Source organism: Panicum virgatum, chromosome 8N (assembly GCF_016808335.1).
Source record: "Panicum virgatum strain AP13 chromosome 8N, P.virgatum_v5, whole genome shotgun sequence".
Lineage (NCBI taxonomy): Eukaryota > Viridiplantae > Streptophyta > Magnoliopsida > Poales > Poaceae > Panicum > Panicum virgatum.
Window position 1 is genome coordinate 43,535,279 of NC_053152.1, and position 27,752 is coordinate 43,563,030.

General features: G+C 45.8%; 7 protein-coding genes and 1 non-coding gene across 11 annotated transcripts; 6 read left to right on the plus strand and 2 right to left on the minus strand.

Moving 5' to 3' along the window:
* Positions 1–818: 818 nt before the first annotated feature.
* Positions 819–4,762, plus strand: LOC120685372 (ABC transporter F family member 5-like). The gene is made up of 9 exons (XM_039967237.1): positions 819–1,783; positions 1,966–2,307; positions 2,441–2,581; positions 2,701–2,880; positions 3,027–3,182; positions 3,290–3,391; positions 3,531–3,659; positions 4,064–4,168; positions 4,272–4,762. Exons 1-9 carry the CDS (start codon positions 932–934, stop codon positions 4,365–4,367), a joined length of 2,103 nt encoding a protein of 700 aa, XP_039823171.1. The 5' UTR covers positions 819–931; the 3' UTR covers positions 4,368–4,762.
* A 311-nt stretch (positions 4,763–5,073) lies between these two features.
* Positions 5,074–6,802, minus strand: LOC120685373 (RNA-binding protein P-like). The gene is made up of 2 exons (XM_039967238.1): positions 5,477–6,802; positions 5,074–5,362 (listed from the first exon to the last, which is right to left on the minus strand). Coding segments are annotated over exons 1-2 (1,251 nt in total). The 5' UTR covers positions 6,727–6,802; the 3' UTR covers positions 5,074–5,361.
* Positions 6,803–6,861: 59 nt separating this feature from the next.
* Positions 6,862–6,935, plus strand: TRNAV-CAC. The gene has a single exon. It is a non-coding gene; the product is annotated as a tRNA-Val (tRNA).
* A 472-nt stretch (positions 6,936–7,407) lies between these two features.
* On the minus strand, positions 7,408–9,053 carry LOC120685104 (disease resistance protein RGA5-like). Its single transcript, XM_039966942.1, has 2 exons — positions 8,881–9,053; positions 7,408–8,752 (listed from the first exon to the last, which is right to left on the minus strand). Exons 1-2 carry the CDS (start codon positions 9,051–9,053, stop codon positions 7,702–7,704), a joined length of 1,224 nt encoding a protein of 407 aa, XP_039822876.1. The 3' UTR covers positions 7,408–7,701.
* A 928-nt stretch (positions 9,054–9,981) lies between these two features.
* Positions 9,982–10,557, plus strand: LOC120685105. Its single transcript, XM_039966943.1, has one exon. The coding sequence runs from the start codon at positions 9,982–9,984 to the stop codon at positions 10,555–10,557; it is 576 nt and encodes a 191-aa protein (XP_039822877.1).
* Positions 10,558–14,474: 3,917 nt separating this feature from the next.
* Positions 14,475–18,800, plus strand: LOC120685256. The gene is made up of 7 exons (XM_039967073.1): positions 14,475–14,793; positions 14,905–14,990; positions 16,733–16,879; positions 16,963–17,071; positions 17,644–17,767; positions 18,113–18,386; positions 18,461–18,800. The coding sequence occupies exons 1-7, from the start codon at positions 14,685–14,687 to the stop codon at positions 18,560–18,562; spliced, it is 951 nt and encodes a 316-aa protein (XP_039823007.1). The 5' UTR covers positions 14,475–14,684; the 3' UTR covers positions 18,563–18,800.
* Positions 18,801–19,321: 521 nt separating this feature from the next.
* On the plus strand, positions 19,322–21,966 carry LOC120685257 (thioredoxin domain-containing protein PLP3B-like). Its single transcript, XM_039967074.1, has 8 exons — positions 19,322–19,553; positions 20,622–20,696; positions 20,810–20,857; positions 20,939–21,081; positions 21,174–21,246; positions 21,327–21,388; positions 21,488–21,585; positions 21,664–21,966. Exons 1-8 carry the CDS (start codon positions 19,470–19,472, stop codon positions 21,768–21,770), a joined length of 690 nt encoding a protein of 229 aa, XP_039823008.1. The 5' UTR covers positions 19,322–19,469; the 3' UTR covers positions 21,771–21,966.
* A 729-nt stretch (positions 21,967–22,695) lies between these two features.
* On the plus strand, positions 22,696–27,607 carry LOC120684566 (protein ALTERED PHOSPHATE STARVATION RESPONSE 1). 4 transcript variants are annotated; one of them, XM_039966419.1, is made up of 6 exons: positions 22,696–22,957; positions 24,007–25,128; positions 25,230–25,310; positions 25,395–25,612; positions 26,043–26,266; positions 26,784–27,607. In XM_039966419.1, exons 2-6 carry the CDS (start codon positions 24,150–24,152, stop codon positions 27,448–27,450), a joined length of 2,169 nt encoding a protein of 722 aa, XP_039822353.1. In that variant the 5' UTR covers positions 22,696–22,957; positions 24,007–24,149; the 3' UTR covers positions 27,451–27,607. The 4 variants fall into 4 exon arrangements, with proteins under 4 accessions (XP_039822353.1, XP_039822352.1, XP_039822354.1 ...); XM_039966418.1 differs by having other exon boundaries at positions 22,696–22,928; XM_039966420.1 differs by lacking the exon at positions 22,696–22,957 and adding an exon at positions 22,992–23,013.
* The last annotated feature ends 145 nt before the right edge of the window (positions 27,608–27,752 follow it).

Consider the following 27,752-nt stretch of genomic DNA (forward strand, 5'->3'; position numbering starts at 1 on the left):
CTTAAAAAAAACTAATGTTAAAACCACCAAACCTTAAAATCCACCCAACAAAATTGCTTTAAAGAATTCTGTTTCTTCTACTGCCGCTCCCCTTCCTCACACATACTCTATTAGTTGCTTTAATTTGATAGTGTATCCTTCCTCAGTTCCTCTTAAACTATTTTGTAGTTGTACGAATCAATATCACCAATAGAGAAATTTACATTCTTGTACCTCCCAAAATGTTTATATCGAAACAACATTCCTCCCAAAAAAACTATTTTAACTCTGCTACACAAAAAATAGAGTTTTGTACTTCTGTAATAAAGATGAATTTATGAATATAGACTATAAAATATGGCAATATTTAGAAATCCTAAGAAAACCATTTTTCGTTCTATCTATTAAGCCAAAAAAAGGTGGTTCTAATAATGAGGAGCAACTTAGAGAGTCATATGAGCGACATTTGTACGGCAACTATTTTTTGTTTGCAAGCGAAAGCATGGGTGCCACATATCTCGGAGAAACTTTCTACACCCTGCCTCCAAAAACGTCGAGACCACATGAAAGCAACTAAAAACACATCTTTTGTTCAAAACAAAAAAGCGACCTCAAAGAAAAATAAACACATTTACCCTTGTTATGGAGGAGGAAAAAATACAGACTTTAGGCCCAAACAACAGTATCGTATATAAAACAAAACAAAAGAAACTAAACTGATAAGAGCAATTTAGAGGAGCAGAAAAAAAGTTGAAGTCAAATTAAACCCAAAAAATCACCCAACAAATAAATTTTTGACTTGATAAAAAAGGTTTCTTCTTCTACCCCACCTCCACCCTCACCCATACACTCTCCCCTGGCTGTGGGTTTGTGCTGTGTGGCCTCTCTCCCTCCTCCCAGCCCAACCAAGAATCAGAAGAGAGAGAGAGGCCCGCCTCCACCAAGCTCTCCCATGGCCGCCATGGACATCCTCTCCTGCAAGCTCCGCTCCCTCCGCCTCAATTCCTCCCTCCTCCCCTCGCCTCCTTCCCCATCGCGCTCGGTCCCCACCTCCCGCCGCCTCCGCCGCCGCCGCCATGCCCCACTCCACTGCCGCCTCACCGCCTCATCCTCCCCATCCACTTCCACCACCACCACTACGGAAGAGGCCGATGCGAAAAGCCAGGACCTTTCCTCCCTCCTCTCCTCATCCTCCTCGGACCCCTCCGCCGCCGGCAAGAAGAAGCGGCCGGGCGGCAGCAGCGGCGCGTCGAGCATCCCGTCGGGGGTGCGGCTGGAGGGCATCTCCAAGTCCTACAAGGGCGCCACGGTGCTCAAGGACGTGTCCTGGGAGGTGCAGCGCGGCGAGAAGGTGGGGCTCGTCGGCGTGAACGGCGCCGGCAAGACGACGCAGCTCCGCATCATCGCGGGGCTCGAGGAGCCCGACGGCGGCACCGTCATCAAGGCCAAGGAGAACATGAAGATCGCGTTCCTCAGCCAGGAGTTCGAGGTCTCCGCCTCCCGCACCGTCCGGGAGGAGTTCTTCAGCGCCTTCGAGGAGGAGATGAAGGTCAAGCGGCGGCTCGAGCAGGTGCAGGCCGCGCTTGAGGGCGCCACCGAGGACATGGACCTCATGGGCCGGCTCCTCGACGAGCTCGACCTCCTGCAGCGGCGGTCACAGGACGTGGACCTCGACATGGTGGACGTCAAGGTGCAGAAGCTCATGCCGGAGCTCGGGTTCGCGCCGGAGGATGCCGACCGCCTTGTCGCGTCCTTCAGTGGCGGGTGGCAGATGAGGATGTCTCTAGGCAAGATAGTTCTTCAGGTATAAAAACCCGACCGTTAAGTTCAACAAGGGCAGCTGTTACAATTATACAATGTGAAGAATTGTGCTGGGCAGAAATGGAATTGCATTATGGCACTGAATTGGTGATGAAACTGGACAGAGTTACCCTCCAGCAATTCCTTCTAGTTTACGTTTTACATTGAAATTTTGATTTTATGCAGGACCCTGATTTGCTGCTACTTGATGAGCCTACAAATCATGTTGATTTGGATACCATTGAGTGGCTGGAGAGCTATCTGAAGACTCAGGATGTGCCGATGGTCATCATATCTCACGACAGGGCTTTTCTTGATCAATTGTGTACCAAGATAGTGGAGACTGAATTTGGTGTGTCCAAGACATACAAGGGTAACTACTCAGAATACATTCTAGCAAAGGCGATAGCAGTTGAGGCACAATATGCTGCATGGGAGAAGCAGCAGAAGGAGATTGAACAGACGAAGGAACTGATAAACAGACTTGGAGCTGGAGTTAATGCAGGGCGTGCTTCCAGTGAGCAAAAGGTAACTTGGATTTTTTTTATGGGAAGCTTTCATCAAATCTTTGTGACCAATTGCATTGCATTTTCCAGCTGCTATTTTGTATATTTTTGCTTACATTTTTGTGTAACTTCTAACTTTTATCTTATCCGAACAGAAATTGGAGAAGCTTGAAAAGGAAGGGTTGATTGAGAAACCTTTCCAGAGGAAGCAGCTTAAGATCAGATTCCCTGAGCGGGGAAGAAGTGGTAGAACTGTGTTAGCAATAAAAAATCTTCAGTTCGGATTTGAGGACAAGGTCAGTGTTGTTGTGTGAATGGCCATTGTTTACAAGGTTTCAGTTTATCAATTAATATATTGTGATATTCTGTACAACAATTGTCCACTCATATTCTGGTTGCTGTGGTGTGTGTCCAGACTTTGTTCAACAATGCCAATCTAGTAGTAGAGAGAGGTGAAAAGATAGCTATTATTGGGCCCAATGGATGTGGGAAGAGCACACTGCTTAAACTTATTTTGGGGATGGAGAAGCCACAAGGTGGCGAGGTGCTTCTTGGGGATCATAATGTGTTGCCGAACTATTTCGAGCAGAATCAGGTAAACTGAATTACTCTAATCAGTATCTCCTTGCATGGCTGTTTCAGACAAATCAAGTGTTGGGGACACCTTAGTCATCCTCCTACTGAGTAACTATAGTAAAAGTTGCCTTTTCCTACTACATTAATGGGATAATGTTTTACCAGGCAGAGGCTCTTGATTTGGAGAAGACCGTGCTTGATACTGTAGCAGAGGCTGCAGAAGATTGGAAGCTTGATGATATCAAAGGTCTCCTTGGCCGTTGTAACTTCAGGGATGACATGCTGGACAGAAAAGTTCAATTTTTAAGCGGTGGAGAGAAGGTAATGTGCATTTTCAGCACAGTTGTTACTCCTCACAAGTTACCTTTATGCTGTGTCTGAAATTCTGAATGCTCTCTAATGCTCAATCTTTCTCTATTATTGCTTAGGCGAGACTTGCATTTTGCAAGTTCATGGTGACTCCATCTACTTTACTCATATTGGATGAACCGACAAACCATCTTGATATCCCATCAAAAGAAATGCTTGAGGTCAGATGCAGTCCTTATCCTTTGGAAAGATCAGTTTCCATGATCTATAATTTTATTTTCTCATCTTTCTCCCTCTGATATGGGATTGTCATAATTCTTTAGCATGCAGTCCTAATACATGGTTTTGCATGAATGACAGGAGGCAATATCAGAGTATACAGGTACTGTGATAACAGTTTCTCATGATCGGTACTTCATAAAACAAATTGTTAACCGAGTCATTGAAGTGAAAGACCAAACTATCCAGGACTATCAAGGAGATTATAATGTAAGCTCTCCTATGACCTTAAAAGCCTACATTTATTCTTCCTTCAAATTTCTGATCGCAGTGAGCATGAATTATGCTGAATTCTTCTTGCTATTATTCCCTTAGTACAACTGCATAATCATCACGTCTATTTACAGCGTTATCTGCTTAACTCAGTGTTAAGTGTGTTGTACTTTTAACAAAGTTAATTAGAAGCTTGCAGACTGAAGTAGTGTGCCAGAAAGTTTGACAATAAGAATGCTATAAGTTATTATGTAGAATATCTGCATATGAGAGTCATCACTGATGTGTGTCATGGTGGGCATCTAGTATCCATCTAGTATTATCAAATGTTTCATATTCTGAATCATATCAGGACATAGCAAGACAAGTAATGATGAAATTTTCTTCATCAATGATTGCAGTATTACCTTGAAAGGAACCTTGAAGCCAGAGAAAGGGAACTTGCCCGTGAGGAAGAGCTCGAGGAGAAAGCCCCCAAAGTAAAGGCCAAATCCAAAATGTCGAAGGTACATTGCTATTATGCATTTAAAATGCCATTTCAGGTATAAACCATACATCTGGTTTGCTTTAGTTTATTTTAACAACCCTTTTTTTGGAACACCAATGCAGGCAGAGAAAGCCGTCAGAAAGAAGCAGAAGGTTCAGGCCTTCCAACAAAGCAAGCAAAAATCTAAGTCGCTTAAAAATGCAAAGAGGTGGAAGTGAGATTTTCATGGTTCCTCATAGGGTCATTCGCAGTGCCATATGCTATCCGCGACACCTTACAAGGCAGGCAGACAGTATTAGCTACTATGCATGGTGTGCTGTATGCTATTACAGGTATACCAACAGAAACACTGGAATGCATCAGCAGGAAGTAATCCTACTAGTGCCTTAGAAGACCAAAGATACTGTAACTAATCAGGAAGCCCTATGCGACCTTGTACATAATACAGGCAGTTTCTGAAGGAGGAACGGTTTATTTTTGTGATGAATGAAAATGCCATCATGTTCATCCACCTTTGTTATTCCAACCGTAGAACCACACATTGTACAATGCACTTTCAATGCCTCACAGGCGATTCTTTATCGTATACAACTTTACTGATTGATTCATCAAAGTATAAAGACTGCAAATTTGGTTGGCTTAGACTTGTTTGTGCTGCCTATTTAGGTAAGGAAAAAGTCCAAATTACTCCCCTTGGAGTTTTTCCTAAAAGTTAGGTTGGTTTATGCTGTATCACATCAATAAACTGCAGGCAAATAAAGCAGCGTTTTCTGATGGAAATGCATTGCTGTGAAAAAAATGTTCAGAAAAATGGGACATTTCCAGGAAAAAATGGAAATAGTTACACAGCTGTTTCATGAGGTAATTGCAAGTAAGAAATGATAACGAAGAAAATGCATCAAGCAACCGAGCAAGACAGATGCATAAGGTATATCAAGTTCAGATGATGGAACAAGGATGTTAAACCGGATAGTACAAGTTAGATTTGTGAATAACATAGGTACTAAAAGCTACTCTGCTCAGAAACATGAAGGCAGAATTTCCGAAGTACAATAACGTGAAACATGAAACACTATATACAACAAAATTATATGCAGTGAAGGGAGGATCACCACAGCTAGATTTGCATCCGTATCCCAGAGGAGGCAGAGCTTTGAAAACAGAAGCCACAGGGATTTGCTTTGTCCAACTGTCCACCTCTGCAAATCAACATCTGCATACAGGGATGATTCAGCCACTGAAGAATCTCAATCGACCAATCTCAATCACAGGAAGTAAAATAAACAAAACCAATCATTTCTTGGCAGCAACAGCAAGAGGTGGTTACCATGACTGTCCCAGCATTGCCCCCTTCCTCCCCGGGGATGATGACACCACTGGCGACAATGGCGGCATGTATGGCCCAAGCAGCCCTGCGCCGCCACTTGACCCAACACCAAATTTCACCGGCAATGGCTCTACTGCCGCTGCCACTGCCAGTCTTCCTGTGGCCACAGCTACTGGCATCGGTGCAGAAGCAGCAGCCGGACTTGGGGCGGCAGCAGGTGCCGCTGGATTCCATGAAGCTGCCGCTGCAGCCGCCAATGCCGAGCTCAGTGCCGCAGCTGCAAGAGCCGGGTTCTGCCCGAGCAATACGGCAGCCTGCACCGGGTCCCGCGCGTACTTCGCAAGGTCCCCCACGCCGGTGGCCGCGATGGCATCAAGCACCGGCTGCAGCGCCGGCGCCGGCGGTGGCGGCGCCGGGGGTGCCTTGGCCTTCCGCGCGGGCTCATTGGCGAGCTGGCAGCGCAGCGTGCGCCCCTCGAACACGCGGTACGGCTCCTCCACCGCCTTGGCGGCGCCGGCCGCCGCCCGGTACACGAACAGCGCGTACCCGCGGGAGCTCCCGGTGTCGGCGTCGAACCCGAACGGCCCGCCGTCGAGCTCCCCGAACCGCGCGAAGAACGCGCGCAGCCGCTCCGCGCTGGCGTCCGGCGCGACGTTGGTCACGTACACCCGCCGCCCGGCGCCGCCGCCGGACGGGCCGGGGCCGGCCGAGGCGAACTGGGCGGAGACGGGGCAGCCAGCGACGACGACGCGCGGGGCGTTCCGGAGCGCGCGGCGGGCGGCGGCGCGGGAGGCGAAGGACACGAAGCCGTACCCTCGGCACCGGCCCGTGGCGCGGTCCGCGACGGCGTGGCAGTCGGCGAGTGGCCCGAAGCGGGAGAACGCCTCCGCGAGCGTGGCGGGGTCGGCGCGCGGGGGCAGGCCGTGGACGAAGAGCCGGCGGTGGGAGGGCGACGCGTCGGCGGCGGCGCCGAGGCGGGCGCGCAGCGCGGGGTCGGCCGCGGCCGCCTGCGCCAGGATGGCGAGGAGGCGGGGTCTCGAGTAGGGCTCGATCAGGCGCCGCACGGAGCCCGGCGAGGACGGTGGCGAGGGGTCCGGCTCGGAGTCGGAGCCGGCGCCCGGGGCGGGATCTCGCGGTTGCCGGCGCTTGCGCTCGGGCGTGGAGGTGGTGGGCTGGGAATGTGGGGCGAGGTCGGGGTTCTCGCGGGTTCCCGTGGTGGCTCTGCCCTTCTTCCTCTTCCTCTTCCCCATCGCCGGCGGCGGCGGTGAAAGGTGGTGGCAGGCAAACGGTGTGGGACCACCCCAGGGCCAATCTCTCACTGGCCACTGCCGCCGTCCTCCGATTGTGGTAATTCTATTATATTACAAAGAATCATCCCACAAACCGTCTGGGTGGTGTAGTTGGTTATCACGTTAGTCTCACACACTAAAGGTCCCCAGTTCGAACCTGGGCTCAGACATTGTAACCTTTTTTTTTTGCTCTTTAACATATTTATTTTCCTATTTGTATTTCTTTAGTTCAGTGCATCTCGTATTTGTATTTTTCTTTTAGTTCACTTCAGTGCATCTTAGAATCTCGTTTTTTCAGTTTCAGAGGCAAGTATGGTTTCTTTTTCCTGTGCAATCATACAGAGCATAAGTGCACTGCCTCTGTTCGAGAGCACAGTTCCATTAATCTAAACTGATGCAAAGTGCTACTAGTTTGAATCTGCAAATCATGTCAGCACGGTGCCACCGATTCCATCAATTCATTTCACATACCAGTTTTTTTTTTTTGAGATCACATTTCACATACCAGTTGGGTTCCCAGATGCAGACAAGTTCAGATAATGTATTAGGGCCTCAAAACTGTATCAGAGCATCTTCATGATGGATCATTCCAGTTCCATCCTAAAAAATGCAGTTTCAGAAAACACACATGGATCATTCCAGTTCCATCCAAAAAATGCAGTTTCAGAAATCAAACTTACAGCTTCAGCATGAAACTGTCAGCTCTGGAGTTAGAGATTGTTGTACCAGGGGTGGCCCTTTCTTTCAATTTGGAGAAGAGAGTTAAAACAAGCAGTGAACGGTGGTCAGAAAGTGGTACAATAGTTCACCTATTACAGTCTGTCTTACTCTAATGCTGAAGCAAAAAAATAAAATAAAAATAAATGTAAGCACAGCCATGAATTCTGATAGAATATCACGAAGATAGAATGCGTTCTCACTTATCAGTAGGTATAATCAGAGCATCTTATGCTCATTCTCCATCTCAGTTCTGAGGGTGGGACGGTTGGGATGGAGGTCAGCTGCGCGTGCTAATGCTGCCTTCACTTCCTCCACCTCCTCAGCAGTAGCGTCCTCGCATTGGATCGTAGCTGTGACCCTCTGGAGCGAAGCACTAGCAACTTTTTCAAAGCCAATCAGGTTGCCAAAGCCAGGCTGCATGTCCATATCTTTTAGGAACCGAACATGGACAGAAAACACAAGGGCTTCAAGGCTTGGCATCATGGTGGAGTGTGCCATGCTGGGGTCCCTTTTGCAGCCGTGCAGATCAAACCGGACAAATGAAGAGGGAGCAAGAAAGAATCTCAACTTCCGGAAGCAGCGGCGCAGATCATTAGTAGCCTGCTTCCTTATGCTTACTAGCCTGGTGTGATCTGAATTCAGCTTGAGGTAGCAGAGCTCTGGTAGCCTCCCAAGGGTTTCCATGTCCTGTTCTTGCACCACGTGCACTGTCACATCTAGATGGGTGAGGCTCAAGAGAAGTGACGAGATGATCCACGCTGGTAGTCCAGAGAACCTGAAGCATTCCAAACATAGCTGTCCAAGGCGCTGAGGGGGCACAAAACGTGCTTCTTCCCCTGTGATCCCTCTTGCTAACGCTGAGCCAAGAATACACAAAGTGCGGATCTTGTGGAGATTTGCTAGGGACTCCAGCAGATCTCTCTCCATGCTCTCATCCATTACATGAATGGTACACCGGATGATCCTTAGTTCTCTCAGCTTGCCCAGCTCCTTCACAAACTGCCTTGTTGACACATCATCAACCGGCCATATCTTCAGCTCTTGCAAAGAAGTAAGGCTCCCAATCAAACCAGCTGGCACCGCTATACTGTCATTGATGCGTAGGCACAACAGTTGTTTCAACATGCCCACACACTCCGGCAGCTGCTGCATTCCAGTACCTGACAAATTCAGCGTCTGCAGAAACTTGAGATCTCCTACTTCCTTGGGGAGCTCATCAATATGTGTGATCCAAATGCCAAGATATACCTCAGGTGGTGTAAATTCCCTACATGTTGTAGTCTATGTTTTCCACAAGATTCCCTAAGACTACAATCTTCTAAAGTTAAAACTCGTACAACTCGAAAGCATGATGTTACCACATTAACATCGCTGCACTGAGTGGCACTAAAGGACCTCGCCTTTGCCAAACCCATGTTAAGCAGCTGAGGATCAACATTTCTACCGTGCACGGCGAACCTGTCGAATATAGCGGCGAACTTTTCTTCACTGGATAATGAACGGACCAGATCAAGCACCATATCATGAACACGACAACCATATACATACCCGGTATCCTCTAACTCCATAGGTTGGATCATGCTTCTGTTTATTAGCTCGTTAAAGTACCCTTCCCCAAGCTCAAATAACTCTATCTCTGTTGTTGCTTGTTCATTCTGGATAAAACCTTCAGCTATCCACTTCCATATCAAAAGATTTTTCTCAATCCCATATTCTTCACGAAACAGACTTCGATATAGCAAGCAAGCCTTTAGATGTGAAGGGAGGTCATAGTAGCTAAAAGACAATATTTTCTGGTATTCTCTACAATGTCATTGCCTCTGTCACCAAAACCAATTGAATTGTACACCTTAGACCAGTCCTCCCCTGTTTTACTTGCCAATAAACTAGCTATTGTAATGATAGCTAGTGGCACACCACCGCATTTCTTCAAAATCTTATCACATGCCTCAGTTGAAAGACTGTCTAGAAATCTGTCTTCACCATCAGTAATTCTAGAGTATAATAATATTTCAGAGTCATCACGGGGAAGTGGTTGCATTTTGTAAATATCACCGATATGTGTGGCGACTTCGAAAATACGAGTAGTTACCACAACTCTGCTTTGATAATTACTATGTTGCAGAGCACATTGGATCAATTCCCATGATTTCTTATCCCATATGTCATCAATAACAAAAAAAACACCTAGGCATTCACATGACAGTACAAGGAGAATAACATAAGTTAGTAACTGGACATAGTGAGAATAATGTAAAAACAAGAATCAAGTTGCCAACTATTTCTAAGAAGTAAGAACACACGGGAATGGCACTGTAAATCGACAACTTGTAGAAAGTCTAGTGCAGATCAATTGAATATTATTAAGTTGAAAATTGTATAAAAATGTTTTAACAATGTTGATGGAAGAAACTCTTAAAAAAATCATAATGTGTAAATAACCGGACGTACAAGCTGGCCCGGCGCGCGACGTACAAGCGGCGGTGCCGGGGCCTGATGAAGAAGACGAGCGAGATCGCCGCGCTCTGCGGCGCCCGGGCGTGCGTGGTGGTGTACGACGCCGACGCCGGCGCGGCGGCGCGGCCGGAGGTGTGGCCCTCCGCCGCGGAGGCCGCGCGGCTCTTCCGGAGGTACCGGGGCGTGCCCGAGGGCAGCAGCCTCAAGAAGGCCACGGGCCAGCTGCAGCACCTCGCCGCCCGCTTCGCCAGGGTCCGCGGACAGGTGAAGCGGTCCGAGGACGCGAACGGCGAGCGCGACGCCGCGGCGCTCCTCCACGAGCGCATGGTGGCCGGGCGCCGCCCGGGCCTCATCGCCGGCGGCGCCACCGGCAAGGAGCTCGCTGCCCTCAAGGATCTGGTGGGGCGGAGGCTGAGGGAGGCCAAGGAACGCCTGCGGCAGCTCGGCGCGGGCGAGGGTGTCGTCCACCCTCCCGCAGTGGTGGCGCCGGCGCCGGCACCGGCACCGAACGGAGGAGGGGAGCTTGGCGCCGGCCCGAGCTGCAGTGGATCATCTGACGCGATGGAGGCTTTCAACAAGGGTTGTGACTTGGGGTTCTCGTGGATTGAGGAGTGAAGAAGAGAATGCATGCCGGGCCAGCTTTTAACTACTACATGGTTTAGGTCTCTTGGAGTTGCTCTCTGTCGTTGAGAATTTGGGTTTAGTGTTTAACAGTACGAAACTATGGATGCATCATGCATGCATATCCTTGTATCGGTTTCGGTCGTTTGTTTAATTTGTTGATCAATGAGATGCTACCGCGGCCGGTGGCCCTGTTATCTTTTTGTGGTGTTCATCCAGGATAAATTTCAAGTTTGTATGAAATATTATATTAGCAACAGGTACGTATGAACGATGTGGTTCTCTTAATGGTTTCTAACATAAAATAAAAGATTATGTTCATGTGACATGCCCATCGAGAGAGGGAGCAATATAACAGGGCACGTCTGTCCGCCTCTGCCAGCCACCGCCATTATAGTCCACCACCATTCTAGATCAGCCAGGGGCGTGCTCCTGGCTGATCTATCTCGTGGCCATCCCCATCCCATCCTATTGGCCACCATCGCCAATTTTTATTCTTGCCGCTCTAACCCTTTTTGAGTCCACTCATGCAAAATTCATGGAGAAAAGATGCTTCCAAGAAACTTCTAAATAGGCCCCTCCTAGCGAGCCATGCCGATCATTGACCTTGAGCAATTACTAACCTATAGCTATTAGGGTAATACATTGGATGTAACGTCCATATGTCGTGTATACAACCGTAACAAAACCGTTTGTAACTGTAAAAAACATATACCTTTTTCCACGATCCGTTAGCGTTTCTTATTCATATATGCCGGAGATGTCGCACGTGGTGCCACAATTTGGATGACATTCTTCTTTCGGAAAACACACAGTCCCAACCTTCTTTCTATGTAATTATGTATACCATGAATTCATCCTAAATCGAAGGAAAAAAAAGAAAGAGGGAAACAAAGACGAAGAAGAAACTGCGTCCTCATGAGGGTCGTGACATAGTGTATACTGTATAGAGATTTCATTCACTCAAAACAGGATTACAATCAAGCTCAGCGGTTGTTTTTTATTTTTGAACAAAAGTGGCACTTTTTATACTGTAGAACCAATGCAACAACAGGATTAATAAGTTCAATTGAATCATAAAAAAATCCAAATATTGAGCTTTGGCATGGAGCCAGGATTATTTCCTGTTTTCTGAAATTTGTATGTGAATTTCTACAAGTTTAGTGTTCCATGAAAAACCCTGATTTTATTGAATGGGGTCACACAACAAAAACTTTGTCGAAATCAAAATCAATCAGGTCAGTTCATACCTTTTTCTTCCTAAGCGGGGAAAATGAAAACCTGCTCTGCATCGATGTCGGTTCATCAGAAACCCGAAACGGCAGCCCTAAATGCCGGGCCCACAAGAAACGGTCAGGCGTTGGCGTTGCAACAGAAACAACCGCCGAAACACCCGCCGGTAGCCCGCCGGTTTATTTATTATTTTGATTTTTTATGAGGAAGCCTGCCGGTTTAATTACCAGAGTCCGGAGAAAGTCCGTTTGGTCTTCTCAAAACACGAAAATATGCCAGTCAGGTTTAGAGAAAACTAAAATTAAATACATTCAAGCTAAATCTCTCATCCATCTCTCATGTTACGTACGTAGGGCCCATCACAGCGAGCCAGCATGTTCTTTCGCTACATTTAGTTGTCGGTGTGTGCTGTAACAGTTACGGTTGGTGTATGCAAAGAAAAAGTTTAGTAGCCTTCAAACAAACTAGGAAGTATGAACACGACTACACAAAGTAAATTCTTACTCTTTTCTGAAAAATTCCAGTTTTCACTCAGCAATTTATCGCGAAAAAACACTATGCTCAATGGAAATAAAACACCACCGGACTGGACGCATGCTAAAATAAAACTTTTTTTTGAGATAGTACCACCTTCAATTAAAAAAAATAGTTGGTACAAACTCCATCAGGAGGAGTAAGAAACCAGACATGCCGTCCTACAGCTTCAAAGATCAAACTTCTAGCTAGTCTATGAGCATCACCATTAGAATTCCGACCTTCGTGAACGAACTGAGCGTCCACAAACCGAGCCGCCCCTGCCTTGATCTCCATAACGATATGGCCATAAAGTCCCATATCTTGCCCATATATGTTTTTCACCACATTGACACAGTCCGTGGCAATTCTAATCTTCTGTTGGTCCAGATCGCTTGCGAGAGCAAGTCCCTCCCGGCAAGCCATTGCTTCCGCAACCTCCGGCGAGGTAGCTCCCTCAACAACCAGAGCTGATGCGCCAAGAAACATCCCTGTTTCATCTCTTGCCACCGCGGCCATGGCTGCAATATCTGAATTTTTGGATAGGGCTGCATCAACATTCACCTTCAACACTCCCCGAGGAGGTGGGATCCAGCACGACACTTGAGGCCTGATCATCTCCCCTTGTCTCTGTTTTACCTCCGTAGGAGTAGCTGTTTCCAGGTCTGATAAAAACCGCCCAATAAAATTATGAGTAGATAACGGGCTTTGGAACATCTCATCATGAATGACTTTCCTTCGAGCTTACCAAATCACCCACATGGTGACTGTCAAGCGCACAAGGTCTTCATGTCTTAAATTTGCCACTGCCTCATGTAGCCATCCCCTAGCATCCTCATGCTGTGCCTGACTTAGAAATTCCAGCACATGTTCACCTTGCAAAACCCAGACACACTTGGCCATGTTGCACTCCAGCAATGAGTGGCGCCAGGAATCCGGCCTTCCACATATGGAGCAGTTGCTGTGCTACGCCATATTTCTATGATAACGGACATCTCCGGTCGGGATCGATTGTTTTGCAAGTCTCCACAAAAAGACTCGAACTTTGGAAGGAACTTTGACACTCCATAAATCTATCCAGTCCTTATGTTTTGCTCTCACATCTGACTGACCTGGGTTGTGATCAATCCAATCAGTCCTTTGCTCTCGGTTAGACACCAACTCTCGATTTCTCATAGTGCTAGGCCCAAAAATCCTCCTGTCTTCGAGTGGATAGGGGTATACTCCTGATTACTTCCCAGTCCATCGGTATGAAGTGGAATTTCAGCTTATTCAGATCCCAAGACAAACTCACCGGATCGATCAGCTCACTGACCACTGCCGGCGGTGTACTGCTCAAGCAGCAGATCGGCCTCATGAGGCCATCTCTTGGTAACCAATTTGTTCTCCACACATCTGTGTCCTCACCCGTTCCAATTCTTTTGATCAGACCCTGCTGTAGAACTCCCTTGCCGTCAATGATAGCTCTCCAAACTCTGGATGGAGATGGACCAAGTTCTGCGTCAAGAAAGTCTGCATTAGGAAAGTAAACTGCCTTCAACACCCTCGCGCTGAGCGTGGCCGGCTCCTGCAAAATACGCCAAGCCTGTCTCGCAAGCAGTGCAAGGTTGAAAAGCTCAATATCTCTGATTCCTAATCCTCCCATATATTTTGGTTTTGTCATCTCCTCCCATGCTGCCCAGCATGTCTTTCTCTTCCCCTCCTTACTCCCCCACCAGAAGCCACGCAGCAAACTATCAGTATGCTGACACAGCCAAAATAAAACTGGCACGCCATGTTTATTTTTTTCCAGTTTACAGATACAAAATCCAAGCAACGCGGGTCGCGGGCCCACTAGCCCACATCGAGGTCTAGACCAATGAGAACTTTTGAGGCCCACTAGCCCATCTCGGCCCAACGTAACCACCCGCGCACACTTCACCCAGCCGCCGCCTCCTCCGCCCGCGAAGCTTCTTCCCTCTGCCCGGTCAACCCTCCCGCCCCGCCCTGGCGCCCGGCCCCACCGCTCCCTACCCACCCCCGCCACTCCCACTGGCACCGCGGGCCCTACCCCGCCTCTGCGACGGGCCCCGCGCGTCATCCTCCCGCGGCTAGCGCGCCCCCGTGTCAGTGAAGGAGTCTATACCTCGCTTCGCCGCTAGTCCACCACCACCCGCTCGCGCACGCGCACACACCTAACTCCAGCTCTCCTCTCCCCCAACCCCCACCTCGTCCTCCTCCCCCTTCTCGATTCGAAGCGGTGGTGGGGCGGCGGAGGCGGGGGGCTCGGATGGGCGCGGCGCCGGGGAGGTGGTAGAGGCGGCGGCCGCCGAGCTGAGCTGGTTCCCGGGGGCGCGGCGGCGGGAGGGGGAGGAGGGGCGGGGCGGGGCGGGGGGATGGAGGAGAAGGCGTCGTCGCCGCTGATCCCGCCGCCGTCGGAGATCGACCTGGAGGCGGGCGGGGGCGGGGACCAGCTGCAGTGCCGGATCTGCCTCGAGACCGACGGTGAGGGCGGACGGAGCCCCGACCTTTTTCGATTCCTCGGACTTTTTTTTTCCCCGGTGGCCGTTTCTGGAGGGGATCTGAGTGGCCGGTTGTGTGTGTGGGTGTGTGCAGGGAGGGACTTCATCGCGCCGTGCAAGTGCAAGGGGACGTCCAAGTACGTGCACCGCGACTGCCTCGACCACTGGAGGGCGGTGAAGGTGAGCGCCGCTGCCCCGGTGTCCCGTAGATGGAAATTAGGCGAAATGATGTCGCCGGGAGTGGGGGAGGACGGGGTTCTGTGTGCATTTTCTGCGGTTAGCAATGCAGTGAGCTATCCGAGTGGCATCGGAGTGCAGCGAGTGATCGAATTATGTGATGAATCGGTTGAAGGTTGAGACCATGGCTTCATTTGTTTGGTTATTATGTGAATGCGAGGAGGAGTTATCTTCTGGATCTGTGCTTACTGCTTATATGGGATAGCTTGTCGTTGTGATTTGTTGCCGTGTAGTGCTGTTTAGGAGCATCCCTTCTAGATATCGATGATTCTTCTGGCCTCATTCCGTGCGTTGAGCTGCAGTGATTGTTTGAGTTGCGCGAACTGAGAAGTAAGTACAATGAATTCTTTTGCAGAGGCTTTACCTTCTTGGGGTGTGGTGTGTGGAATATAGATATGATTGTCAAAATGATATTTTTTTTAAAAAAAAATGTTCTTTTGTAGTGGTGAGTCGATGGGGCATTAGTTGCAATCACTTACCTAGTGCGACATGACAGAAGCAGACTTTTGATCCCTCTACATTTTTGTTCTATTGGATACGTTGAATTAGCTATCAGCTTCCTATTAGAGCCCAGTTTTGCATCTGTTTCTATGTTTCTATTAGCTATCAGCTCCTGAATCACTTGGTTTAGCTTTTAACAAGGTGCATTGTATATTTTCATAACTTCATTGTTAATAGCCATGAGAAGTGTGGGTAAAATTTGACTTCAGACAAGCCATTTTGATAGACCAGTAATGTAACTTTGATGGCTAATTGTGTTTTACACAGTGGGTTCTGTTTCCTACAAATATCTGGAACTATTTGTTTACCGTACAAGTTTAATCAGTTGGATCCATGTTTGATGGAAGGTTTGAGTTTATCAATATAAAAATTCCGAACATTATTATGATATTTTTTTTCTCAATCTGTCTTGCTTTATCCCTGACGTAGTTCATTGTTGACTAGAAATTTATACATATGGAATAAAGATCTTGCTCAATCAGATTGAAGCACAAATTTGACATGACATTACTTGGGTTGACCAAAAAGTTCTTTTTTTTTTCAAAACTTGTCAATTTCTGTATCTTGTGAAGACCTTTTCTGCTGGATTTTTGCTTTCTGAAAAGTTACTTGATTGTAACAGGTTTTCTAGTTTCTTTAGCTTATGATTTACTCTTCATTTGAAAATTCCAAAATGTGCGAGTCATAGTGGTTAGACAGGGGTTCACAGGTCAAAATCTGGTAGTTAGCATTGCGAATTCTGCTTTCTGTTAGGATGTTGGAATGTCTACATCTATTTTGGAAGTTGTCCTGGTAGGTAACTTCAGATGGAGTCTCTGATGGGTTGTAGGTTGAACTTGGACGGTTCAGGTTATTGCAAAACTATGTTATATTGTTATTTACAACAAATGGAGACTGTTTGCGTCAGAAAGAATACACCTTTTTCTGCAATGCAACCTTGATCAATGTAATGCAATAAAAAATAAATAGTGTATGTTCTCCTGGTGTACGTATAAGCGTGAAAGCATTCAGCGTTCGAGGAAAAAAGTGTGAAAGCATTTAGTGTTCGAGGAAAAAAGTGTGAAAGCATTCAATAGTCTGCCTACGTGCATTTTACTGCCTGTCTTATCTGGAGCTTTCTTCTGCAATCGAATTGTTGATTTTTTTTTCAAGACTGGTAACTTACCATGCTTCTTCCTACACAGGAGGGATTTGCATTTTCTCATTGTACCACCTGCAAGGCTCCATATTACTTGAGGGTTCATTCCCACACTGACAGGAAATGGCGAACACTGAAGTTTCGTTTCTTTGTTACTAGAGATATATTATTCATCTTTGCTCTAGTTCAGATGGTAAGTTCTTTAAATGTTGTTCCATTAATTACATTCTATTGACTATTGAGTAACCAATAGTATTTTCTTACTCGTTCATCCAGGTCATCTCTGCATTGGCATATTTGGTACATTTTATTGATGGGTACCAGCAATATTGGTTGAGGACGGCCTGGGGTTTTGATAATGAAGTTAGTTTTTATTATATATGTGGTAAACTACTTAACCATTCCATTGCCACTACTTTGATCTGTTCCTGTGTGTCTGTTTCATAAAACCATACCTTGATTGTCTAGGATTCTCTCTATGGTAGTGCAAAATGCATCCCTGGAACTCATCAATTGCATTTGTATTGTATAGGTTTTGTTGTAAAAGTTGTGAAGAAAATAAATATGGGTGTAAAGAATAAGTATGAACAATAGGATTGAGTTTGTTTTCTTTGTCAGTACCATAGGCAATTATCATGAGGTAACATTTAAAATGCCATGAGAAATTTTTCTTATAGCTTACTCAAGCATCTTTCCATGGTGAGGTCAATGAGTTTCCCCCCAATAAAACTTCAGCTCAGCTGTGTATGCAATGATTATGGCTCATTAAAAAAAGCACAGGCATGTGAAAGAACTGAGCTCAGAAGGCTGACATTGAAAAATGTTTCATTAATATATAGACTTCATTAATGTGAGCCACACTGCTACAATTTAACTAGACTACTGTGTTGCTAACTATTTAGTCGCATCTCTGCACATAATGTTTCCCTGTACTGATGTAGCACTTGTGTATTGCAGGTGCGTTAATGTTTTTTGCTTTGTTGGGGTTATCAGGATGCTTCATAACTTGTTATGATCGAAGAGTACGGAATGATTTGGCTCAGCCTTGTCGAGAACTATGTCTTTGTTGCTGTCAGCCAGGGTATGCTTTAATTAGCTCACACACTAAATAACTGTCTTAAAGCTAAAGCGTTTCCTCAACCCTGAAAAGGATTGGTTAACATAGTTAATCTGGTTTATAAAATTGGACCCAATAGTAACACAGAATTCATTTACTGTTATCAATTTAATGTGCGCCAAATTTCATAAAAGCTATATATACACTGCTGTCTTCAGCTATATATACTTACTGCTTATTAATTTCACTGGATTCAAGAGGCATGCTCCTTATGTATGCCGTTAAATGTTATTCATCATACCTTTTCTTTCGCAGTGCATGGTGTTTGTGCTAGCTATTTATACTGTACCCACACTTGTTCTATTTCAGGATGTGCGCAGATTGCCATCTACCTGGCACACTTTGTATGTGGACAGACTGCACGACCTGCTTTGAAGGTTGTGCAACTACAGCTGGCGAATGTGGTGGTTGCTTGGGAGGCGCTGGGGAAGCTGGGCTACCGTTGCTCCTCATCATGGGGGTGATTGTGCTCGGTCTTTTCACGGTTATAGGCATATTCTACAGCGTCCTGGTAGCAACAATGGTTGGTCAGCGGATCTGGCAGCGGCACTACCACATTCTTGCTAAACGAATGCTAACCAAGGTGAGTACTGCTGTTAATTCATCTACTAGCATATCTACCATGGTTTTACTCAAATCCCATTTGGTGTTCTCCAGGAATATGTTGTAGAGGATGTCGATGGTGAGCGCACAGATTGGTGTCCGCCGCCACTCCCTGCAGAGCACATCAACCAGCTGAAGTCTCTGGGGCTTCTATAATAGCTCACACCATCATGTCGATGGCAGATGATGATGATGACCCTAAGTTAGGACTCGGCTCGGCATTACCCAGCTGTACAGGAGGCGATACAAAGCAGGAACTCAAGGCGTTTCTGGTTTCTGCATGGAAATGTGGAAATATTGTTCTCTTTTTTTTTGTATATTGTAACGGGAAAAAAATTCTGCCTGACAAAACCGTAATTTTTTATGGCAAGTGAAGGTTTACTTTACTGAAGCATCTGCATTGTCTTTCTCAAAAAAGAAGAAGCATCTGCATTGTCATAACCGTATGTCAGTTTGTTGAGTCAGAATGACAAACCAGAATCCATGGTATGATCATATTCTTTTCTTTTTTGAGATGAGAAAATGCAAACCACGGGTCAGGTGGGTGTCTCATGGGCAGGTGGGCCCTGGCCCTATCTGTCATTGAGACATCCAGTGCTAAAATAGCAAATTGGGATTTGAGCCCATGGTATGCATGCAAAATCCCCTTTTCTCACTCAAATTATGCGGCTGGGCCCTCCATCTACCCTGTACATAAACCGTCATACTACATGCTATTCTCCATGCGGGATATTAAATTTCTTAGCAGTTTAGTCACTAGATGATTTCACCCCAAAAAGATAAGAAATAAAAAAAGGGTTTACAACTCTTTTTTGAGGAAAAAGGTTAAAAACTTAACAGGCCTGAGCAAGCCCAAATTCTTTTTTGAGCGAACAAATATCTTGGCCCAATGGGCCAAGTTTACCGAATCCGAGAGCATGATCTTCCACCGAGGCCGCCGCAGTTCAGTTCGCTTCGCTCTCCCTTCCCCCACGAAACCGAAACAAATCCGGCGAGGCGAAGCGGCGGCGCCGGAGGCGGGAGAAGCCGGCGGCGCGAGAAGGAACAAGGGGAGGCAGCGGAGATGGATCCGGACGCAGTGAAGTCGACGCTCTCCAACCTGGCCTTCGGCAACGTCATCGCCGCCGCCGCCCGCGACCTCAAGAAGGTGACTCGCTGGATCACCAGCCATCTCCCCCTCCAGTATCCCAGCGCCGCCTCGCTCTGTCGCTCCTCCTACTCTGATCCCGCCGCCGGATTGCGGAGCTGGTCGACGAGGCATCCAGCGCCCGCGCCCTGGATCTCGAGGCTGGCGCGCGCGGACGTGGAGGTTATCCAGCCTTTTTTTTTAATCGGAATAGGTGCTGATTTCGGCCCGTGAGATGCTGAATTGCTCCCCGGGGAAAGCTTGCATAATTCGTCGCGGATCACTTTCTGGTTGCTAGTTCGAGTGTAACCTGGTGCTATGTTCGAGACTGGAGTGGGGGGTGTGATTCATGGGACTTGGGAGTAATGGACTGTACACCCATCCAATTGGAATCACCTGCGTTTCAGGAGTTCAACAGAGTTCATTTATTCACATGTGAATAAATATATTTTGTGGGTTTGCCAAAACGAGCTTTTTAGCTGGGATGTCTGGTCTCCGAGCAATAAGTATTTGAGTTTTGGTCCTCCTTGGGACTGGTAGTATCTGTACAGAAATCTCATCCTTGATGAGGTGATTGTTTGTTGGGGGAAAAAGATCGCTTATAATGTGAACTTCTGGTGTTACAATGTTTGGACTTGTGATGCTTTGTGAATTGTGATGTCTTTGGTGCTTTCTCTACGGCAATGGCTAGGAATTGCTTGAAATCGAGAATTTTTCAACTCTTAGCCTGTTTGAGGATCATGAAATGGTAAAAATTGGTACTTTTTGAAGCCACCTCAATCTGTGTGCCCTATATATATAGTATTTTTTCTCATAGATTGACACCTGTGTACAACATGGCGTGACTGTCATGGAGAACTTGATTTATCAATGTTTCTTATTTTTGACATTTTTTCAGTTCTGTTAGCGCACATTCTTTTTTCTTTTTTGTATGTTCTTTTACCACATTATTGTAATGTGGTTGGCAGTATCCTCATCTTGTTTCTGTCAGTTTCAGTTCTTGTAATCATGGAACAGAGCTTACTTTTTCTCCTTGTTCCATTATGAATTTTAATTTTGTGATGCTGACATTGATGTACATCATATTAGGAAATGGTGGCTAAAGATAAGGCTCAAGCAGCACCTGCCAGCCATGATGAAGTTGATCTTGATGAGTTGTTGGACGTGAGTAGAAGCAGAAACATTTACTTACTTAAATCTTGTATTTACGTTCTGTGTACAGCACATAGTATTGTGTCATATTGACAGTTGTCAAATTTCATCGAACTTCTCTCCAGGACCCAGAACTTGAGAAGTTGCACGCGGAGAGAATTGCTGCTCTGAAGGTACTGATCTGCATCTTACACTTGTGAAAGCTTATGCAAGTGTCATGTTCATTTTATTCCTCAACCCTCTCCATGCAACAGAAAGAGGCTGAGAAGCGTGAAGTGCTGAAAAGGCAAGGTCACGGTGAATACAGAGAAATAACTGAAGGTGACTTCCTTGGGGAGGTTACTGGCAGTGAAAAGGTTATATGTCATTTCTACCACCGTGAATTTTACCGCTGCAAGTATGCCAAAACTTCTTTCTTCCTTCTTCTTTTACCCATATACAGTTTTGCCTTTTGTGCTTATGGAAGTTATGTCTGCAAATATTTGCTAGGATCATGGATAAGCATCTAAAGGCTCTTGCTCCGGTCTATGTGGGAACAAAATTCGTCAAGCTTGATGCTGAAGTCTGTATACTATCACTGTTTGCTTTAATTACTTCCTTGTAACAATTATGAAGCCTAATCTTATAAATAACTAACTGCAGAATGCTCCATTCTTTGTGTCCAAACTGGCAATCAAAACATTGCCATGTGTCATATTGTTCAAGTAAGTCCATATGCTTTTCATTACTGCTGCCCATTGGATAATGTTTGTTTCTCTGTAACCTTCCTGTTTCACCATGCTGAGATCCCTGTCTTATTTCAGGAAGGGTATTGCCGTTGACCGGTTAGTCGGATTTCAAGACCTTGGGAGTAAAGATGACTTCTCGACCAGAGCTTTGGAAAATATTCTCAACATGAAATGTAACCATGATAGACTTTTGTCTTACGCGGCACTCATTCACAATTCAGGATGACATGTTAACTTCAACTGAATTTTAGGTGTAATCGACGAGAAGAAGAAAGACGATGACGACGAAGATGACGAAAGTGAGTCCAAGAACCGGCGGGTTAGATCTTCAACCGCTCAAGATTCCGACTCAGACTGAAAATGGAATGAAAACACACCATTTTGTAACTTTTAGCTTACATTTGGTCATTCTGTAATGTAATTCCCAAAATCCCTTTGTGATTTTTTGGATCCATGTTGTATCAGTACCTCTTACCAGAACAAGAGAGTTGGTGATGCTGTGGCTGCATGTAGAAGTGATCTTTTTACTAACTCATCATCCATTTTGTGCAACCTAGGGCTTGTGGTTTCCTTCTCTTATTTGCTTTAGCATGGCATTACTGGTGTATTGCTGGCTATGCCCACATCAGATTTTCTTTAGGCTCGTCATTTTCTTTAGGCTCGTCTAGTGTGAAAAAAAAATTAGACAAAAAAAAAGATCACATGATCATCCCAAAGTCTAGGCGCCTAGACAAATGTGTGGGGCCCACGCGGCAATCTCCGCGCACTTGAGATTCTTGTCATCATTAGGGTTTGAGCAATAATTGGCTGATCAGGTACTGCCCGTGACTAAACCACTCGGCTGAACTCGAGTTGTTCTTTGACTGTAGACAGTCTCAAGTCTCATTGACCAAACGGTGGGTGGTCATTTCTTACGGTTGCTGAATTTTGACCTCTTATTATTTGACCAAAAGTCATCTAGTGAATGTTTGTTGGAGTCATCCAACGTATTGCTGACTGCATCAAGCAGATTATCTTCTTTTCTCATGCAAACAGTTTTACTACCAGGATTTTTTTACAGGACTAATGAGTTAAGTTGCTAGAGTAAACTGTAGGCAAAAAGCTTTTCTCACGGCCCCGTGCTAGTTACTCTTTTTACCCCTTCTCTTCGGCCTGCGCACGCGCCAATGCCAGGGGCAAAAAGGGAAGAAATGAAAGATCTTCACCCATCACCTCCTGATACTGCACTGCAGCGGCAGTACACCCCACCATTAATTCCCCATTGCTCTCATTCCCTTGGCTCCACCCACCCCCTGCCGGCTCTCACCTCACTGCACAGTAGCACCGCCACCACCATCAACGGTTACCTCTCCCCTCCCCTCCCCTCCCCTCCCCTGCATCGCCACCAAGAACCCAACAAAACCCCGTGCCCGTCTGCCACTGTGCGCACGTGAGCCCCCCACCACCCGGAATCGAGCCGCGGCGGCCGCATTGCCGCGTCCCCGCACTCGGCTACAGTGCCGCGGCCGCATTTTCGGTGAGTGTGGTTCTCCCGTCGTCGCTTTGGTTATTTGTTGGGCTGTGATTCTTGGGTGCTAGGTTCTTGGATTGGGGGGTGTCAGGTAGGGGGAAAGTAGGGTTCTTTGCTGTGCAAAACCCTGGTGGTTTAAGGCGGGTTCTTGGTTTGGTTTGTTCTTCAGTGAGCTGCATTTGATTGACCCTGCAGAGGCTCCAATACATGATTGTGAGGGTAGATGGTGATTATTCAGCAGTCAGCACCACATTGGCTTGCATTAGGAGAGGGGGGGGGGGGGCAACATTCTGATTTACCACCCTTTTGGCTTTTCACCTTTTGCCAATTGCGTATTGCTGTTAGGATAACGGTGGTTTCAACTTTCAAGAACCGAATTTAGGTAGTGCCCTGGTCATCTTCTGGGGATTTGGGGGGGGGGGGGGGGGGGGGGGGGTGCATCGGGCAGATTATCATGTTGTTGAAGTGCTGCTTTTTAGGTGGTGGTGGTTTTTATTTTTAATTTCTTACAGTTGCTTGATGCCTTGATCAGAGGTTAGAATTAGGGAAAGGTCTCTGCTTTGCTGGTTCCTTTTCTCACTCTTTTGGTCCAGCTTATCTGCTGGCACAGCTCCTGCTTGCTTTAATCATAGAACTGCCTGCTTTAATCATGGTTCAGGCTTTCAACAAATACACTTTGACCATTGGCTTCTGATGTGTAGAGTATTTTCAGGTTAGCAAGTAAAGGAATAAAAGAGTTTCGTTGCCTTTTCCTTCCCTTTGGATGTATGAGTGGTTGGTTCTTAGACCTGCACCATGTTTCAGTTGAGCTCTTGTAGCAATGGCAATTGTTCTACCTTGTTTTCTCTCTTTTGTGTAGTAGATTAATTGCCTGGCTAAAATTACTGTTGTCAGGCTCAGTTGTGGCTGAAATGACCACATCAGCTCAAGTTAGCAGCAAATGTGGTCGGCTTTGGGGATATGAAGTATTTTTAGTTAGTTTTATTTATGTTCCCTGAAGTTTGTTTTAGGCCAATACTGTTAAATTTGGTTCTGCATTTTATGTATTATGTACTCTGACAAGCATTATTTTTGTTATTGATAGGATCTGAGGAGCAAAGACCACTGCTGACTGCTGATCACAAGCAAGATTTTTAATTGGTGGAAGCTGTTAGCAGTAGTTGGATTTTGATGAGTCTACTGGTATCTAGTATAGTGCAGTAGGGGATCTGCAGTTTCGTGGGACTCATGGGTTCTTCTCCCTCCAAAGCCACTGGAGAGGATGCCCTGGTTCTGTGCAAAGATCGGATGCGCCATATCAGACGAGCCATTGACTCAAGAGATGCATTGTCAGCAGCACACTTATCGTATACTCAATCCCTCCGTACTGTGGGGACTGCACTGCGACGGTATGCTGAATCTGAGATCTCACCAGAATCATCACTCTCTATTTCAGAAGTGGATAAGTCGCCATCACATTCGTCTATGGCATCCCCCTCGTCTTCACGTGCAGTAGAGAATGTTGCCTCTCCAATGCATCGAGCAAGTCCATCGACTACTACTCCCGCAACAAGAATCCACTGTATGAAAGCGGCAGGAACCACACCTTTGACTTTCATGATTGATCCATCTGCTGCTGAATTTGTGGGGCAAGAATCCCCAATCTCAGCTTTTGTGCCACCCCCACCACCATTACCTCCAGAATTATGCACCTCATGGGACTTCTTTGATCCCATTGACACTGCTGGTAGTTCGTCCTCCAACAATGATAATGGGCTAACCTTGAACTTTAGTAGATTGAAAGGTTTGAGAGAGTCAAAGGTAGCTGAAGTAGTGCCACTGAAAGAAGAAGAAGAAGGTGAAGAAGAAGAACTAGTTATGTCAGAAAGAAGGCACACAAAATTTTCTGGTGTTAATTCACCATCTAAGCAGGGAAGAGAGCCAGAGCAAAGTGTGATCAGTAAACCAAGTCAATTGGTGGATGTTTCATCCAAAGCTAAATATTCTGAGCAAGTTGCTGCAAAGGTGGAAGAAAGCGAAATGGAAAAAGAATTGTGCGCAGAGACAGAAGATCCTTCGGAGTTCATCACTCATCGAGCGAAAGATTTTTTGTCAAGCATGAAGGACATTGAAACCAGATTTATACGTGCAGCTGAAGCAGGGAATGAGGTTTCCAGAATGCTGGAGACCAAGAAGATCAGACTAGACATATGCCCAAAAATGCCAGGTGATAATCATGAGGGTTGCATATATCTTGTATTTTATTTTCACAGGATTATGTCAGCGATTTCTATAAGTGTTTAATTTGCATTTTTAATCAAATCCTAGGTTCTCCAGGGAAGCTACCTACTGCCCGATTTGTGTCAGCGCTCCGAGTCTGCTGCAATCGCGATATTATTCTCAACCAGGGTAACTCAGGGCGTGTTTTGATTGTACTCTTCCTTTCATTATCATAATGTTTGCTTGAACTATTAATTTTAAATATTTCTGTAGAAACTGCACAACATGTTTCAAAGGTTGTTACTTGGAAGCGTTCTGTCTCATCTCTATCGTCATCATCTAAGAGTGCACTCATGACATCGATAGTTAAAGATGATGTGGATGACAGTAACAGTGATTTTGTTGAGGAATTTGCCATGGTATCTGGAAGCCACTCTTCTACATTGGATAGGCTACATGCGTGGGAGAGAAAACTATACGATGAAATCAAGGTACTTCATAAGTACATGTCTAGTAAGCTCATCTATATGATGTCAATCTCAGATTTTTTTCTAGTGGTGTGGCATGAATTCATCATTAATTACCCAGTCTACATGGAATACCTGTTTTTTATAGATACAAAGCTACTGTATTTGATCTTGACATTCTCAAGACTGTATTTCTGATATAAGTGGTCAATTGTCACAAGGGTTGATAGATGGAGAACATGTAATACTTGATCTTTATTAATATTGCATTTTTTATGTAATAGTTCAGATGTAGTTGGTAGGCCACTTATTGTTTGCTCACTAGAAAAGAAAATAGAGCGCATGTTCTGACTTCTGAGATGCTAATAGCCATTTGGGATATTCTCATCAGTTGCACTCTTGCTGGCATAATGAATTACTGTCACTAGCTTACTGCATTATTTGGTTTATGTAGGCAAGTGAAAATGTCAGAAAGGCCTATGATGAGAAATGTAACCTCCTCCGGTGCCAATTTGCACGCGGCCTAAACGCACAGCTGATTGACAAGACTAGAGCTGTTGTAAAGGATCTACATTCCAGGGTATCGGTTGCAATTCAAGCTGTTGATGCAATCTCCAAAAGAATTGAGAAGATAAGGGATGAAGAACTGCTGCCACAACTCGTTGAGCTGATTCAAGGGTATATAACTGATAGCATATACCTAGCAAACATATTTGTTTACATAGATCTATTCTTGTGTTTCTTTTACCGCAATTCTGAATGCAAACTTGCTGCTTCTTATATCCTTTCTAGTGTATGTTAATAAAAAAATTCTGATTTACATGTCACTCCAATATAGTTTTGGCAGAATGACAGTGCAATACTGGAAATCAGAAGATTAACACTGACTTATTACCCGAAGCCCCCTTGTTTTGCTGAACTTTCTGATGTCTCACGGCACAGTTCAAACTTCATCTTTTAGCTGATAATAATCTACTCCCTCCGTTCCAAAATGTAGGTCGTTTTGGCTTTTTTAGATTCATAGTGTTTGCTATGCATTTAGATATAATATATGTCTAGGTACATAGCAAAATATATGAATCTAGAAAAGTCAAAACGACCTACATTTTGGAACAGAGGGAGTATCTTAGACTGTTGATTTTACAACACCATGCTTGCATTTCTTGTCTATTAACAATGAATTGACTTCATACAGGTTAATCAGAATGTGGAAATCTATGCTGGAATGTCACCACAAACAGTTCATCACAATCACACTGGCATACCATGTGAAAAGCTCAACCCCGGTGCAGCAAGGCGAGCACCACCGCCAGGCCGCAATGAATCTGTATAACGAGATGGACAGCTTTTCCTCAAGCTTCAAGAACTGGGTCACTGCTCATCAGTCTTATGTAGAGGCCCTTAACGCATGGCTCCAGAAATGTGTCCTGCAGCCTCCCCAAGACCGACGCAGGCGCAAGCGCATGGTCTCATTCCCTCCCCGCCAGGCTGTCTCCCCACCAATATTTATCTTATGCAGAGACTGGCTCACCCTGACGGAGTCACTCCCTGCCGATGAGCTATGCAAGTCCATCAAAGATGTGATGCAGCTCCTCCGCGACTCGTTTGAGCACCAGGATGACCAGAACAAGCCCAAAACTGAGTCGCAGGAGTGTGGGATGCTGGAGAGCAATGAGCAGGAGGAGGCAAAGAGCGGAAGTGTGCCAGCAGCTGAAGGACTGCAGTCAAGACTGACAATGGTTCTTGATCGCCTAACAAAGTTCTCAGAGGCGTCGCTGAAGTGCTACGAGGAGCTCAAGCAGAACTATGAGATAGCTCGCGATGATTACAAGAGAGTTGGACCAAATGCTCAACTTACTTAGCCCTATGTGAATGGTGGCGTATGCATTTTTCCTATCTGTTCTGGATGACAAATTCTAGTGTTTGGGTATATATATTTTGTGGATGATCAGATTATAGTACAATCTTTTGCCTAATATTTAGTGATATTTGTATGCCTGGCATATTTAACCTTCGTCACCTGTCCTTGATGTTGGTTAGGGATATCAGAAGTTCATCCTTTATCGCAACAATGATAGAACAGGCAATCTGTTAGTAGTTCTCTAATTCGGCATTGGCTCATGCTCACCTTGCAGTTTGGCATTTTTTTTTCAAAAGTAAGGAA